The sequence below is a fragment of the Somniosus microcephalus genome, chromosome 1, assembly GCF_052327205.1.
Source record: "Somniosus microcephalus isolate GS21.2 chromosome 1, FLI_Smic_1.0, whole genome shotgun sequence".
Classification (NCBI taxonomy): domain Eukaryota; kingdom Metazoa; phylum Chordata; class Chondrichthyes; order Squaliformes; family Somniosidae; genus Somniosus; species Somniosus microcephalus.
In genome coordinates this window covers 328,677,834-328,692,516 of record NC_140987.1, presented here as the reverse complement: position 1 = coordinate 328,692,516, position 14,683 = coordinate 328,677,834, and the positions used below count along the sequence as shown (strand labels likewise).

Below are 14,683 nucleotides of genomic sequence, written 5' to 3'. Positions count from 1 at the left end.
TTTGTCACTCTGTCTCTCTGTTTCTCTGTCTCTCTCATTCTTTGTTTCCCTCTGTGTGTATGTGTGTGCCTCTCTCTCTATCTCTCCAGTCACTCCGGGTGACCTGTTGTACAGTTACAGTAATTTTCTGTTCAGTGCCCAGGGTCTTGATCTCTCCAATTATCTATTTATCAGTGTGTGATTTAATACTTTCTGACACATTTTATCCATTTTTCTTATTTGGTTTAAATGAAAGTATCTGCTAACCCAAGAGAGGACAAAGTGGGACAACACATTTAGATGTAGTAACTAATTAACAGATGTGCGATTCTGCTGCCCACTGATTTATGGTTTACTCAGAAAAGATGACCAAATTGTGGAATTCGATCTCCAAAACACGGCTTTAAAAATTCTGGAATTCCATGCACTTAAAGAGGAAAGTTCATCCACCGTAGAGTGGTGGCCCTGCCTGTGACCCCCAGGGACCCAGTGTTATGTGGCACCTTGTCCTGGTGAAAGTAACCAGCTGTGAGTAGGCCCCAAGTATTTCTGGGAGATAGCCATGCTTACATTGGTTCATAGACTTATATAGGATTACATAGGATATACGGAACAGGAACAGACCATTCGGCCCAACCAGTCCATGCCGGCGTTCACACTCCACACGAGCCTCCTCCCATCTTTAGTCATCTAAATCTATCAGCATAACCCTCTATTCCCTTCTCCCTCATATGCTTGTCTAGCCCTCCCCTTAAATGCATCTATACTATTCGCTTCAACCACTCCCTGTGGTAGTGAGTTCCACATTCTCACCACCGTCTGGGTAAAGAAGTTTCTTCTGAATCCCCTATTGGCTTTCTTGGTGACTATCTTCTATTGATGGCCTCTATTTATGCTCTTCCCCACAAGTGGAAACATTCTGTCTGTATCCACTTTATCAAAACCTTTCATAATTTTAAAGACCTCTATTAGGTCACCCCTCAGCCTTTTTTCAAGAGAAAAGAAACCCAGCCTGTTCATCCTTTCCTGGTATGTATACCCTCGCATTTCTGGTGTCATCCCTGTAAATCTTCTCTGCACCCTCTCCAGTGCCTCTATATCCTTTTTTAATATGGCAACTAAACTGCCGCAGTATTCTAAGTGTGGTCTAACCAAGATTCGATACAGGTTTAACATAGCTTCCCTACTTCCTGATTTTCAACAACCTCTTCGGAATATCTTGCATTCAGTGTATGGTAGCCTGCTGGTTATGGTACTAGACAAGCCACGTAGAGGTCATGAGTTCAGGTTCCAGCACGGCAAGTTATAAAAATTAGTTCAATAAATCTAGCAATTTGTGGACTGGCACCAATGAAAACAAAACCATGCTGGATTGTCATTTTAAAAACCCAACAGGTTTGCTAATGTCCTTCAGGGATGGCCTACACATGGCATGTGAAGCTTCCTAGCAAGCATTAGTGTCGAGAAAGAAACCAGGAACTTAAGGTCCTCCTAAAGCGCTTTACATCCAATGAAATACTTTTGAAGTGTAGTCACTGTTATAATGTAGGAAACGTGGCAGCCAATTTGTGCACACAAGCTCCCACAAACAGCAATATGATAATGACCAGATAATCTGTTTTAGTGATCGGATAAATATTTGCCAGGACACCGGGAGAACTCCCCTGCTCTTCTTCCATATAGTGTCATGGGATCTTTTATGTCCACCTGAGAGGGCAGATTAGGGCCTCCGTTTGACGTCGCATCCGAAAGACGGCTCCTCTGACAGTGCAGCACTCCTTCAGTACTGCACTGGAGTGTCAGCCTGGATTAGGTGCTCAAGTGTCTGGAGTGGGACTTTCTGACTCAGAGGCGAGAGTGCTACCCACTGAGCCACAGCTGACATAGCACGAAGGAGGCCCACACCACCACTTCCAGGCAATTGGGGATGAGCAATAAAATGCGGCCATGCAGGTGTGACTTGCATCTCAAGAACAAATGTTAAAAGAAATGACAACAGAAATATTTCTGCTTGGAGGTAAACGACCCAGAAATTGCAAGTTTGTTGTTCACTGGCTCTGAACACTGGTGCTACTCTGGGCCGAGTATGAAGACTTTGTACTCTGTCGTGTCTGCCGCCTCTACCAAGTAATGAATTCTGTACCTTTCTTTTCACAGGGGACGAAATTATGGATTATAATGGAATATTTGGGAGGTGGTTCAGCCTTGGACCTGGTAAGTGTAAAGTTTATCTATTAGCTATAGTCATGGCGAGTCTGTATCTGAAGTTTCCAAGGAGCAGTTTGAAGCTGGGGCCTTGTGTTTTGCTCGTTGCTAGTGTAGCTGGACTAGGATATGAACTCAGATCATTTTATCACCTCTGGGTTTTGCCAGTAAGATAGTCCTTTCTGTTCCTGGCAAAAGAATTATTTACTCATGGTTGCTTTCCACATGTCTTCCAAACCGTATCTGGGGAATGGAAAATATCGGAATGTTTTGAAAATAAGAGAATGTTGATTGTCCTGACGTGTATAGAAGGTCCGATTTGATTCAGAACTTAGTTTCTACCCACTGTGTTTTCGAGTGCTAAGTGCGATCTAAGTGAAAGCGCCGTCTGTAAACATGTCCCGGGTTGAATTGCCAACACTGGTTGGATCGAATCTGGGAGTTTTCATCACATGACCGCCCTCCAACTGCCCCGCCCTTGGGCTACTGCCATTGATCACCCAATACATCAATCAGTCGATAACGGCAGCTACAGTACCCATGATCCTCTGTACTCTATCCACCGCATGGGCGCCAGGGCCCCATTGCATCCTGGGAATGCGACAGCCCTGTTACTGAGTGTCTGGCCAGAGTGAAACAGAAGAAAATGTCCCAATGAATTTTCTCCCGGATTGCTCGCAGGAGTGTCCGGGAGATGAGTCTTTAATAACGTCTTTAAGACTCGGGGACAATCCAGGAGGGTTGGTAACCGTAGTCTCACCCCATTAAATCAGGATGGATATCAGCTTGTGCTTAAGATGGTGATCTAATCGATGGGTTTGGTTATAACATGAAACACAGAACAGAGGTTGACCTGATTACACACATCGATCCCCGATACTAAAACGCAGTCTCTGCACTCCCTGGTATCCATTCTCAGCAATAGTTCGTGCTCCTTCTGTTTTATTCCATGTTTGGCTAATCTCGCTTGTGACAATCGTGGTCTGACAGCTTCTCGTCTTTAGTGCATGATATTTACACATAACGTCGTCTCTGCAGGATTATCAACTAGAATGAAAGACCTGCATTTATATAGCGCCTTTTGTGACCTCAGGATGTTCCAAAGTGCTTTACAGCCAATGAAGTCTTTTTGAAATGTAGTTACTTGTAATTTAAACGCGGGACCACAGCAAGCTCCCATAAACTGTGCTAAATGTCCAGATAATCTGTTTTAGTGATGTTGGTTGAGGGATAAATATTGGCTAGAACACCAGGGATAACTCCCCTGCTCTTCTTCAAAATAGTGTTGTGGGTTCTTTTATGTCCACCTGAGCGGGCAGACGTGGTCTTGGTTTAACGTCTCATCCCACAGTGCGGCCCTGGAGTGTCAGCCTAGATTATGGGCTCCAGTCTCTGGAGCGGGACTCGGAGACGACTGTGCTACCCACTGAGCCACGGCTGACACATAACTATTAACTATTATTCGTGATCGACTGGAGAATTCCATCTGTGTGCGTGTCTGTTTGTGTGAAAGGTTTGACCTCATCTGTCCTCGGTGTCTTCAAAATATCAGAATTATTACAAAGAGATATAAAGGAAACCAGTCATTTCCTGCTGAATTTCTTCTCTGACCTGGAGATGAAAATTTGTAAGCAATTTCTCTTCCCGCCCCCCAACAATAGAAATTAAACTCCATTTGACCTTCGAACCTATTTACACCACTTCCCCACAGGGAGTACCCAAGCAGTGGCTTTAAAGAAGCTAACCGTCATGAATGTGCTCCAGATCCCAGACTGCCCATCAGCAATACCACAGGATCTGCACAAAATATACTAAGTACTTAAGATGGTACATGCATTTATCAGGTGTCTCGGGATGTCCCAACGCTCTTCATGTCCAACTTACACACCGCAGGGTCCCACAAACAGCGAATGAGATGAATGACCAATTAATCTGGTTTTTTTTTTTGAAGGTGTTGCTTAAGGGAGGACTGTTGGCCAGGACACCAGGAGAACTCTCCCGTTCATTCAGTAGTGTTGTGTCCGTCAGTAGTAAGACACAGACTGCAGGAGAACGGTACAACAGGTGTTTACTCAACGTGGCTCACTCTGGAACTGACTGTACAGATTACTACTCAGTGCTATATACAGGTGTGGTCACTGCCGGTACTACAGTATACATGAGCTGTAAAAAGTAGTTCCCCCCTTAAAGGTATATACATTACAATTCCTCCCCTTTTAGATTAATAGTACCATAACACTCATTTAACAATTAAATATCAAACTAATTACAATTAACACTTTTAACATACAACGTTAGCTGAAAATAGTCCATTTATATATTCAGTCTTTGGGGAGGCTTCCTGATCCTTTCTGGATAGCGCCTTTCCCGAGTGTCTCGCTCTTGGTGTGGAGGCGATTCTGGCCCCCTGTCGTCGGTTGGGTCATCAGCTTCCGATGCTACTGTTTCTGGGGTAGATGCGACCTGTACGTCGGGTTCCTCACCAGGTACGTATGGGCGAGGCATGGGGTTGACTTGTTCGTGTGACTCTAGGATCTGGTCAGCTTGGCGTCTCACGATGTTCTCCCCAACGTCCACTGTGTACATTAGTGGGCCCTGCCGTGTGCATATCGTTCCTGGCTGCCATTTTTCTGTTCGGTAGTCGCGGGCCAAGACTGGTTGCCCTACATTGAAGCTCCTTGTTGGCTTCTCATGGATGTGCTGGAATTGCTTACTCTCAACATCTCTTCGTACGTTTGGTCTGAGCAAATCCAGGCGAGATCTTAACCTTCGGTTAAAGAACATCATGGCCGGGGCCTGGTTGGTGACTGCATGTGTCGCATTCCGGTAGGCGAACAGGAAATTGTCCACCTTATGCTGCAGCGGAATGTTGTCATTGTACATAGCCTTTATTGCCGCCTTAAAGGTTTGTACGAACCTCTCAGCCGATCCATTTGTGGCTGGATGATACGGGGCGGATGTGTAATGCCTTACCCCATTCTTCTGCATAAACCTCCGGAACTCTTCAGACACAAACTGTGGTCCGTTATCGGAGCAAATCTGTTCTGGCAAGCCATTCCTGGCAAAAATGGTCCGTAGGACTGCAATAGTTTTCTCCGTGGTGGTGGAGGACATTTTGATGACCTCGCCATTTCGAGTGTGCATCCACGGCTATTAAAAACATTGAGTCCATGAATGGACCAGCAAAATCAATATGCACCCGTTGCCATGGAGATGAGGGCCACTCCCATGGGTGTAGAGCGGCATGTGGTGGTGCATTTTGGACTTTCTGGCATCCTGAGCAGCTCTTGGTCAGGTCCTTGATTTGTTGATCGATTCCCGGCCACCACACATAAGCCCTGGCAAGGCTTTTCATTTTTACCCCTCCCAGATGACCTTCATGAAGCTCATTGAGCACTCTATCCCTTAACTTGGGTGGAATTACCACTCGGGATCCACACATCAAGGTCCCCCGGCACACTGACAGCTGTTCTCTTCTTGTCGAGAATGCTGGCAACAGTGAGTCGCCGTGTGCTGGCCATCCCTTCACCGTCAAATCATATACCCGAGACAGTGTCGGGTCATTTCGGGTCTCCTTTTCTATACGAGCGTTAGTTACCGGTAGGTATTCAACTATAGTCGAATGAAATATTTCGACAGGATCCACTGCTGGTGCTTCCTCCGCAGTAGGCAGTGGCAGGCATGATAGCCCATCAGCATTTCCATGCTGTTTCGTGCCCTTATATTCAATCTCATAGTGGTGCGCCCCTAGAAAGAGTGACCATCTTTGTAGTCGTTGCGCAGTCATCACCGGAACGCCCTTCTTCAGATTAAAAATGGAGACAAGAGGCTGGTGGTCAGTCAGCAAGGTGAATTTCTGCCTGTGCAGATAGTGATTGAACTTTTTCACTCCCCACACTAGGCTGAGGGCCTCCCTGTCAATCTGGGCGTAGTTACGCTCGGCTGAGGTTAGTGATCATGACGCAAAGGCTATTGGCCTCTCTCAGCCATCCGAGAATTTGTGCGACAGCACCGCTCCAATGCCGTAGGGTGACGCATCACATGCCAACCGAATTGGTAGTGCTGGGTTGAAATGGGCCAATATCTCTTTCGATGTGATTAGTGTTTTGCTCTTCTGGAAAGCTCGTTTACATTCGTCACTCCACTTCCATGGCACTCCAGTTTGCAGTAGGGTGTTCAGTGGGTGTAGTATTGTAGACAAATTTGGCAAGAACTTATGGTAGTAGTTTACCAGCCCGAGGAATGACCTCAGTTGTGACACGTTTTTCCAGTGCTGGAGCCTTGACTACTGCCTCAATCTTTTCTGGGGACTTATGTAACCCCTCTTTATCGATAACGTGGCCACAATACGAGATCTGTTTTTTAAAAAACTCGCATTTGGGGCGGTTAGCTCGGAGCCCATATTCCTTCAATCTAGTGAGCACCTGCTCCAGGTTGGCGAGGTGATCACTGTCATTTTCGCCTGTGACCAGGATGTCGTCCAAATAACACTGGGTCCCTGGGATCCCTTGCAGGACTTGTTCCATTGCCCTTTGCCAAATATCCGGAGCTGATGCTACCCCGAATACCAGCCGGTTGTATTGGTAGAGACCTTTATGGGTGTTGATTGTGAGGTATTTTTTTGATGCTTCTTCTACCTCCATTTGCAGATACGCCTGGGCCAGATCAATCTTAGTGAAGCGTTTCCCTCCAGATAGCGAGGCGAAAATATCTTCAATCCGCGGAAGTGGATACTGCACGGTGTGAAGGACCGGGTTCACTGTTACCTTAAAGTCCGCACAGATGCGAACCTTCCTTGGTTCCCCAGGCGTGCTGCTCAACGACGTTTTCATCACAGGGATGATGGGTGTAGCCCACTCGCTCCAGTCTACCTTGGACAGTACTCCTGAACGTTCCAAACTCTCCAGCTCTGCTTCGACGGCTGGGCGGATCGCATAAGGTCTGGCCTTAAAAAATTTTGGGCTTGCGGTTTCTTCGATTTTAATTGTTGCTGTCATGCCTTTTAGTGTTCCGAGTCCTTGCTGGAACACTTCTTGCGCGTCGGTTAGGATCTTTGACAGTCGCCCAGGTGTGACGTTGTCATCCTTTTTGGCAGCCACAGTCAGTGCTTGTATGGAATGCCAATCCAGCTGTATTTTCCGGATCCATTCACGTCCCAGTAATGGTGGTCCTCCATCTTGCAATACTTACAGGTCTAGTTTTGGTGTTTCCTCACCGTTATATATAACGGTCACCCTTATTTTTCGTTTGGGGTAGACTTTTTTGCCCCGTGTACGTCTTCAAAATAATTTTTGTGTCTCTCAACGGTATGTGTGAGAATAGCCGCTCATAGTCCCGTCGGTTTATGACTGTTAGGGCTGATCCTGTGTCCAATTCCATTTTTACCTGGACTCCTGCTATCTTGAGAGTGACCCAAATGGTTCGGTGATCCTCCGTTTTGATCACATTATGTAGTTTCAGACAACTCAGCTCCCTGTTTTCGGAGTCGATTTCACTCTTCTGTTCGTCTGAACTATTCTCCGTCACCTTATGTACCTTCTTGTACTTTTCTTCTGGAGATTTCTTATTGCTGGTTTTCTTTCCCGACCTGCAGACTCGTGCTATGTGTCCTACTTTTCCACACTCTGCACACTTTGTCTTTGAACCAGCAATCATTGTGGTCGTGTGTTGTTCTGCCACAGCGATAGCACTTCTCTGTTCTGTATGACATTTCGTTTGTGCCATATTCTTGCGGTCTCCGTTGTATCTCTGCAGCGCCCCGTGCTGCTGCTTCATATGATACCGCAATGCTGAAAGCCTTGTCCAGCGTACGGTCCTTTTCAGATAAAAGCCGTTTCTGGGTTCCTTCACTTTGAAGCCCACACACAAACTTGTCCCTTAAGGTATCTGCCAGTCCCGTTCCAAACTGGCAGTGTTTCGATAGTTTGCGCAGTTCTGTTAAATATTCAGCATTGCTTTCATCCTTATGCTGGTTCCGTTTGTGAAACTTGAATCTTTCTGCTATCAGCAGCGGTGTGGGGTTTAAATGTTCCTGTAGTATCGTCACCGTGTCTCCAAAACTCTCTTCCACTGGCTTCGCTGGGGTTACTAGACTTCGTAATAAGCCATACATCTTTGCACCCATTAAATTTAACAATACCGGCGCTTTCTTGTCATCTGACACCTCATTTGCCTTGCAGTATACCTCTATTCGTTCGACATATGTAGTCCAATCTTTGACTTCATTGTCAAATGCGGTGATACTGCCACTCTTCGGCATTTTGGGTGTGGTTTACAATGGCTTAAAATGGTGTCTCCCGCGCTTTCCTTCCTCCCCTGCTGCTGCCAACGCCGCTCTCGGCGGTCCTCGTGGCAATGGCAGCGCCCTGTAGGTTTCGCGCGCTTCTCCTGCACTGCTGCCAACGCCGCTCTCGGCGGTCCTTGTGGCAATGGCGGCGCCCTGTAGGTTGCGCGCGCTTCTCATGCGCTGCTGCCAACGCCGCTCTCGGTGGTCCTCGTGGCAATGGCGGCGCCTCGTGGGTTTCTGCGCGTCTCTCTCCCTCTCCTCGACAGTGCTCGGCCCCTGAACACCGGCTGCGCCCTGTGCGCTCTGCCCTCCCTCTCTCCCGTCGACGCTGCTCGGCCCTTTGCTGTGCCGCTCAGTCGGGCTCTAGCCCGCCGCTGTCCGGGAAGGGTCTGCGCACTACCTGTTGCCAGCCCGTTTGGCTGGACCATCGTGACTGGTAAGCCAAGCCTGGCTCTCAACAGCCTCCCCCGCAATTCTCGAGTCTCTGCTGGATGACTGGGCGGTTGCCCATGGTCGACGCCCGTGTCTCTGGCCTTGACCTCCAATCTACTGGTCTCCAGGAAGGAATCCCTGGGAGGTGATGCAGAGTTGCAGGTAGGATCGAATTTGCCTCGTCGCCAATGTTGTGTCCGTCAGTAGTAAGACACAGACTGCAGGAGAACGGTACAACAGGTGTTTACTCAACGTGGCTCACTCTGGAACTGACTGTACAGATTACTATTCAGTGCTATATACAGGTGTGGTCACTGCCGGTACTACAGTATACATGAGCTGTAAAAAGTAGTTCCCCCCTTAAGGTATATACATTACAATTAGTATTATGGGATCTTTCACAACCATCTGAACAGGCAAAGAGGGGGGGCTTCGGTTTAATGTCTAATCTGAAAGACAGCACCTCCAACAGTGTGACACTCCCTCAGTACTGCACTGGAGTGGCAGCCTGGATTATGTGCTCAAATCCTGGAGCAGACTTTGAACCCATGACCTCTGACTCGGGGGTCAGAGTGCTGCCACCTGAATCAACCTGAAACTTTAGCAGTCGTTTTGGAGAATCAGGAATGCCCGCTGACAGCAGCATTGAGGAGGAGTTGGGAGTGTCAGTGGGGTGCGGATGGGGGAGGGTGTGTTCCGCGGATGGGGGAGGGTGTGTTCCGCGGATGGGGGAGGGTGTGTTCCGCGGATGGGGGAGGGTGTGTTCCGCGGATGGGGGAGGGTGTGTTCCGCGGATGGGGGAGGGTGTGTTCCGCGGATGGGGGAGGGTGTGTTCCGCGGATGGGGGAGGGTGTGTTCCGCGGATGGGGGAGGGTGTGTTCCGCGGATGGGGGAGGGTGTGTTCCGCGGATGGGGGAGGGTGTGTTCCGCGGATGGGGGAGGGTGTGTTCCGCGGATGGGGGAGGGTGTGTTCCGCGGATGTGGGAGGGTGTGTTCCGCGGATGGGGGAGGGTGTGTTCCGCGGATGGGGGATTCGGTTCCATGGATGGGGGGGGTGGGCTCCATGGTTGGAGAAATCGGTTCCATGGATGGGGGAGGATGGGTTCCATGGATGGGGGAGGGCGAATTCCATAGATGGGGGAGGGTGAGTTCCATGGTTGGAGGAATCGGTTCCATGGATGGGGGAGGGCGAATTCCATGGATGGGGGAGGGTCAGTTCCATGGTTGGAGGAATCGGTTCCATGGATGGGGGAGGGCGGGTTCCATAGTTGGAGGAATCGGTTCCATGGATGGGGGAGGGAGGGGTTCCACGGTTGGAGGAATCGGTTCCACGGATGGGGGAGGGCGGTTTCCACGGTTGGAGGAATCGGTTCCACGGATGGGGGAGGGCGAGTTCCACGGATGGGGGAGGGTGGTTTCCACGGATGGAGGAGGGCGAGTTCCACGGATGGGGGAAAGTCCATGGTTGGAGGAATCAGTTGCATGGTTGGGGGGGGGGGGGGAGGGGGGGAAGATCGGTTCTCATGTAAACTTGGGATGGGAAGAATCCCAGCACGGACTGTGGTGAAGGAAGAGGGGTAGTAGCATCGGTGTGACCTGGAGGGAAGAATGAGTGAAAGTCTGTACAGTTATTGCCGCAGTCTACTGCAGTTTTGCAGTGGCCCTGATTATAAACTGGTGTTTCTGTGAAAACAGAGCAGATGCAAACATTTGTGTAAAAGACTTGCAGAGATGTTTTATTGGAATGTGATGTGATTTTAAATGTGGTGAATTTGAAAATTATTTAAAGGATAGGTTTGCACTCTTAACCTATACTGACTCCCGGTCCAATCAATGCCTCATTTGTAAAAATTCTTATCCTCGTGTTCAAATCCCTCTATGGCCTTGCCCCGCCCTATCTCTGTAATCTCCTCCAGCCCTCCGAGAACTCAGCATTCCTCCGACTCTGGACTCTTGAGCATCCCAGACTTCCTTCGTCCCGCTATTGGCAGGCATGCCTTCAGCTGTCTAGGCCCCGAGCTCTGGAATTCCCTCCCTAAACCTCTCCGCCACTCCAGCTCTCTCTCTGTTGCTTTAAGACACTCCTTGAGACATACCTGTTTGACCAAGCATTTGGTCACCTGACTGAATGTCTCCTTTGACTCTGTCTGATTAGGCACCTGTGAAGTGCCTTGGGACGTTTTAGTGGCGTCACTCTAGGCAGCCGGCTGCATCTTGTAACACCACTATTCCCAGCCAAAATGGAGCTGATTGGGTAATTCCTCCGTCAATCACACATTGGTGTAAGTGAATGGGATTTTAGGCACATTATTTGTAACTATCCTCCACTCACTGCATTTTGCCGCCAAAATCACCCTGCTTTTATCGGGAGACGTTGCTGCAGTTTTGGTCATGAGTTCTGTTTGCTGTAGTTCGGAGAGACTCTCTTTAAACAGACTGGTTGCTGTAAGTCCCACCCCACCTCCTACTCATTGGCTGGCACAATGCAACTCGATGGCCGACAGTGGTGTCCGTCAACATTCTGCTATACAAATGTAAGTTATTGTTGCAGTGACTATCCCTTTCTAAATCAATGATTACAATTTACAAATGTTTATCTCCCTTTCTTCCTTCTATATTTCAGTGTGAATTTCTGTTGTATATGCATATATAAAAGTTTGTGTCAGTCACAGTCCAGACATCGTACTTCAAATTGTGCAAAGTGTTTTATTTTTTTAAAAATTAGGAAGAAAGCCAGTCCCAGCCTGCTGGTTTTTCTAAACTTGAGCCAAGGATTTGCAAGCAGCTGCCAATCTATCCACAAATTGACCTCTGAATGTGCCTTGTGCGCTCTGCCTTAGCAGCAGAATAATACATTGGATGATGCATGGAGTAATGTTGTCACTGTAAAACTGTACATCTCCAACTAATCGTGAACAGCACAACACATTCCCTAGTTTATTTGTTGAAATAGCGAGCGCTAAAAATATTGGCTGGGAGGTATGACAGAGCCTCACCTCACGAGAAAGGTGGATTGACATAACTGAAATACGCTGGTTATTTAAATACTCTGGGTGGTGATTGTATTTACACTGCCATTCGTGTTTAGCCAGTTCCCCTGGACCCCACTGAATTCCAACTAACAGACAGAAGGCAAAAAACAGCAGGGTTAATGATTGATTAATTTGAATTGTTTGTGACTGGCTATTAAAAGGGGGGAATGAAAAAGGGGAGTAATGGTGAGGTGTGAAAAAGGGATTAATGGTGAGGCTCCCTCTTTAAGGAATGGCGGTGCCCATTATATATCTGGTGAAGAGTTCCAAATTCTCAAGATATATATATCGAGCTTCTTCATGACCTCAGTGTTCCTTTACCTTTGACCCTTCCTAGCTTCCTGTTATGCAGGAGGCTTTGTGTGTTGTACGCCAACTTGCGGTTTCCTTTACTGCTGGGCAGTGGGTGTGCTAGAGCTCGAAGCAGTGCTGGATTTAGATTGACAGCTTGAACAATATTCACTAACTTTACCAGTTGCAGTCCACCTCATTCTGGCCTCACTGCAAACCCTGTTGAGGTCAGACTCTGACCCCCAATTCAGCAGGCGTTTATAACCCAGTGCACGAGCTCGAAGGAAAGCTGATGCTTCCTGGCCATCTTTCAGCTGTTTGTCCCCTGCCTCGACTTCAGTCTCTTAAACTGAAAATGTTTGTTTTCTTCCTCTTCCTAACCATTTATGATTGTGTATTCTAATGCACATGGATGAAGCCGCGTGCAAGAAGACTAAATTGTCATTTCAAGAAAGGTCAAGATGGCAGAAAGCACATTAACTGTGGAGGCTTCATATTCAAACATTTTATCATTTATTTTGTTGGAGTTTACCCTCCGTTGAAGGGAAAACTCTCCTTGGTTTCTCTCCTTGTAATTTCTAGGTCCCATGTCTCTGCACAGCAGCCGGGCATCCAGATTTCTGCCAGTCTACCTCTTTGGCTGGAGCTGACCCTGAGCTTCCCCCCCACCCCCATACCCACCCATAGCCTCTGCTGCAGTTTATCCCTGAATTATTTTTGATCTAAAACATGCCCTTACCATGGGCATCGGTGCGATGTTGCATTATGAGGGCATAGACGTCATCTGAAATAGGTTGACGTTTAAAGTTAGAGTAAGCAGTGATTCCCCTTTCAAACAACCAGTGGTTGGAGGTGTGGGGTTGGGGGGCAAGGGGGTGTGGGGAGAGTTAAATTGATTCTGATGCTCTACACATCATCCTGCATTCTCCTGTACACCCAAACTGTGCCAGGCCAGACTTAGAATTCCACCTGGATATTGGATGTGAAAGTCCCGACTGGAGAGGACTTCACTCCTCTTTCAATCGCCAGTCTGACTCCTGAGTTATACTGCCACCTTCGCATTCTGTGGAAATTGCTTTGCTTTGATAGCAGGACTGCACCCTAAACCTGATCTAGTTTGGGGGTTTGTGTGTTGCTGGACTGTTTCGTGGTCACAGAGTGACCGAGGAAATGGATTGCTGGTTTTTATTACGTTTTTCAAATCATTGTGCAGCATGATGTTGGGTAATAAATAGAGCTTGTAGTGTTTGTGTCACTGCTGTGTAAATGCTGGTTCATATCTGCTGGCTGTTTGAGGGGAGTGGGTTGGTGACTGCTGGCTTTCCCCAGGGAGAATTGTTGGTGTTTGCTGTCTCTCTGGGCAGGGTTGGTGCTTGCTGGCTGGGTTAGGGTCCTTCAGCTGCCTGAAGGACTGAGTTTGAAAGGTAAGAGGCAGTGTCAATGGCAATGTTTTAGCTGCTAGATTAGCTCTCTCCAAACTGTAGGGCACCCAGTAAATTGTCTGGATTGTCTATGTAATTTTGCAATTCCAAACTTTGCTCCCCGCCCCCAGCAGTGACTGAATAATAAGATTATTGGACCAAATCATCTCAACAATAATGGGAGAAAATGGCAAATGTCAATGAACGTGGAATCATAATTCACCCATTTCTACATTTAAATATCACACTTCAAGTAAATATGGAAATAAAACCAATATCACAGTTAACTGCAGTGAATCCCTGTTGATTCATTTCTAGTTAACTGTGATACTGGTTTTATTTCCATTAGTTGAAACTGTATCTGTTCCATAAACATATCGTCACAGTGTTTGCACCGAACTTGTGCTATCAGCAGTATTTGAAGTCATCCTGATCATAATTACAAGTAAATTTTAGGGTATGTGCTGCATCAGCGTTTATGGTGGGTGTAGACTATTGGGTTAATTTCCTACTATTACTAGTAGGAAATAATCGGGTGTAACTAGTGGGGTGCTGCAAGGATCAGTGTTGGGGGCCTCAGCTATTTACAATCTATATTAATGACCTAGATGAAGGGACCGAGTGTAATGTATCCAAGTTTGCTGACGATACAAAGCTAGGCGGGACAGTAAGCTGTGAGGAGAACACAAAGAGTCTGTAAAGGGATATAGATAGACTAAGTGAGTGGGCAGTAAGGTGGCAGATGGAATATAATGTAGGGAAATGTGAGGTTATTCACTTTGGTAGGAAGAATAGAAAAACAGAATATATTTTTAAATGGTGAGAAACTTTCAAATGTTGGTGTTCAGAGAGATTTGGGTGTCCTTGTGAAAGAAATGCAGAAAGCTAGCATGCAGGTACAGCAAGCAATAAGTGTAATGTATGTACCTTTAAGGGGAGAACTACTTTTTACAGCTCCTGTATACTGTAGTACCGGCAGTGACCACACCTGTATATAAACCCTGAGTAGTGATCTGTATAGTTAGTTCTAGAGTAAC

The 14,683-nt window shown here is 47.3% G+C and overlaps 1 protein-coding gene across 1 annotated transcript in view; it reads left to right on the top strand.

Annotated features, from left to right (window-relative positions):
• The window catches only part of LOC147124901 (serine/threonine-protein kinase 26-like), a 157,162-nt gene that overhangs the window by 119,147 nt on the left and 23,332 nt on the right, over positions 1–14,683 (top strand). Inside the window, exon 3 of the mRNA XM_085994618.1 lies at positions 2,137–2,193. Coding sequence (XP_085850744.1) covers positions 2,137–2,193 — 57 coding nt within the window. The remainder of the gene's footprint in view (positions 1–2,136; positions 2,194–14,683) is intronic.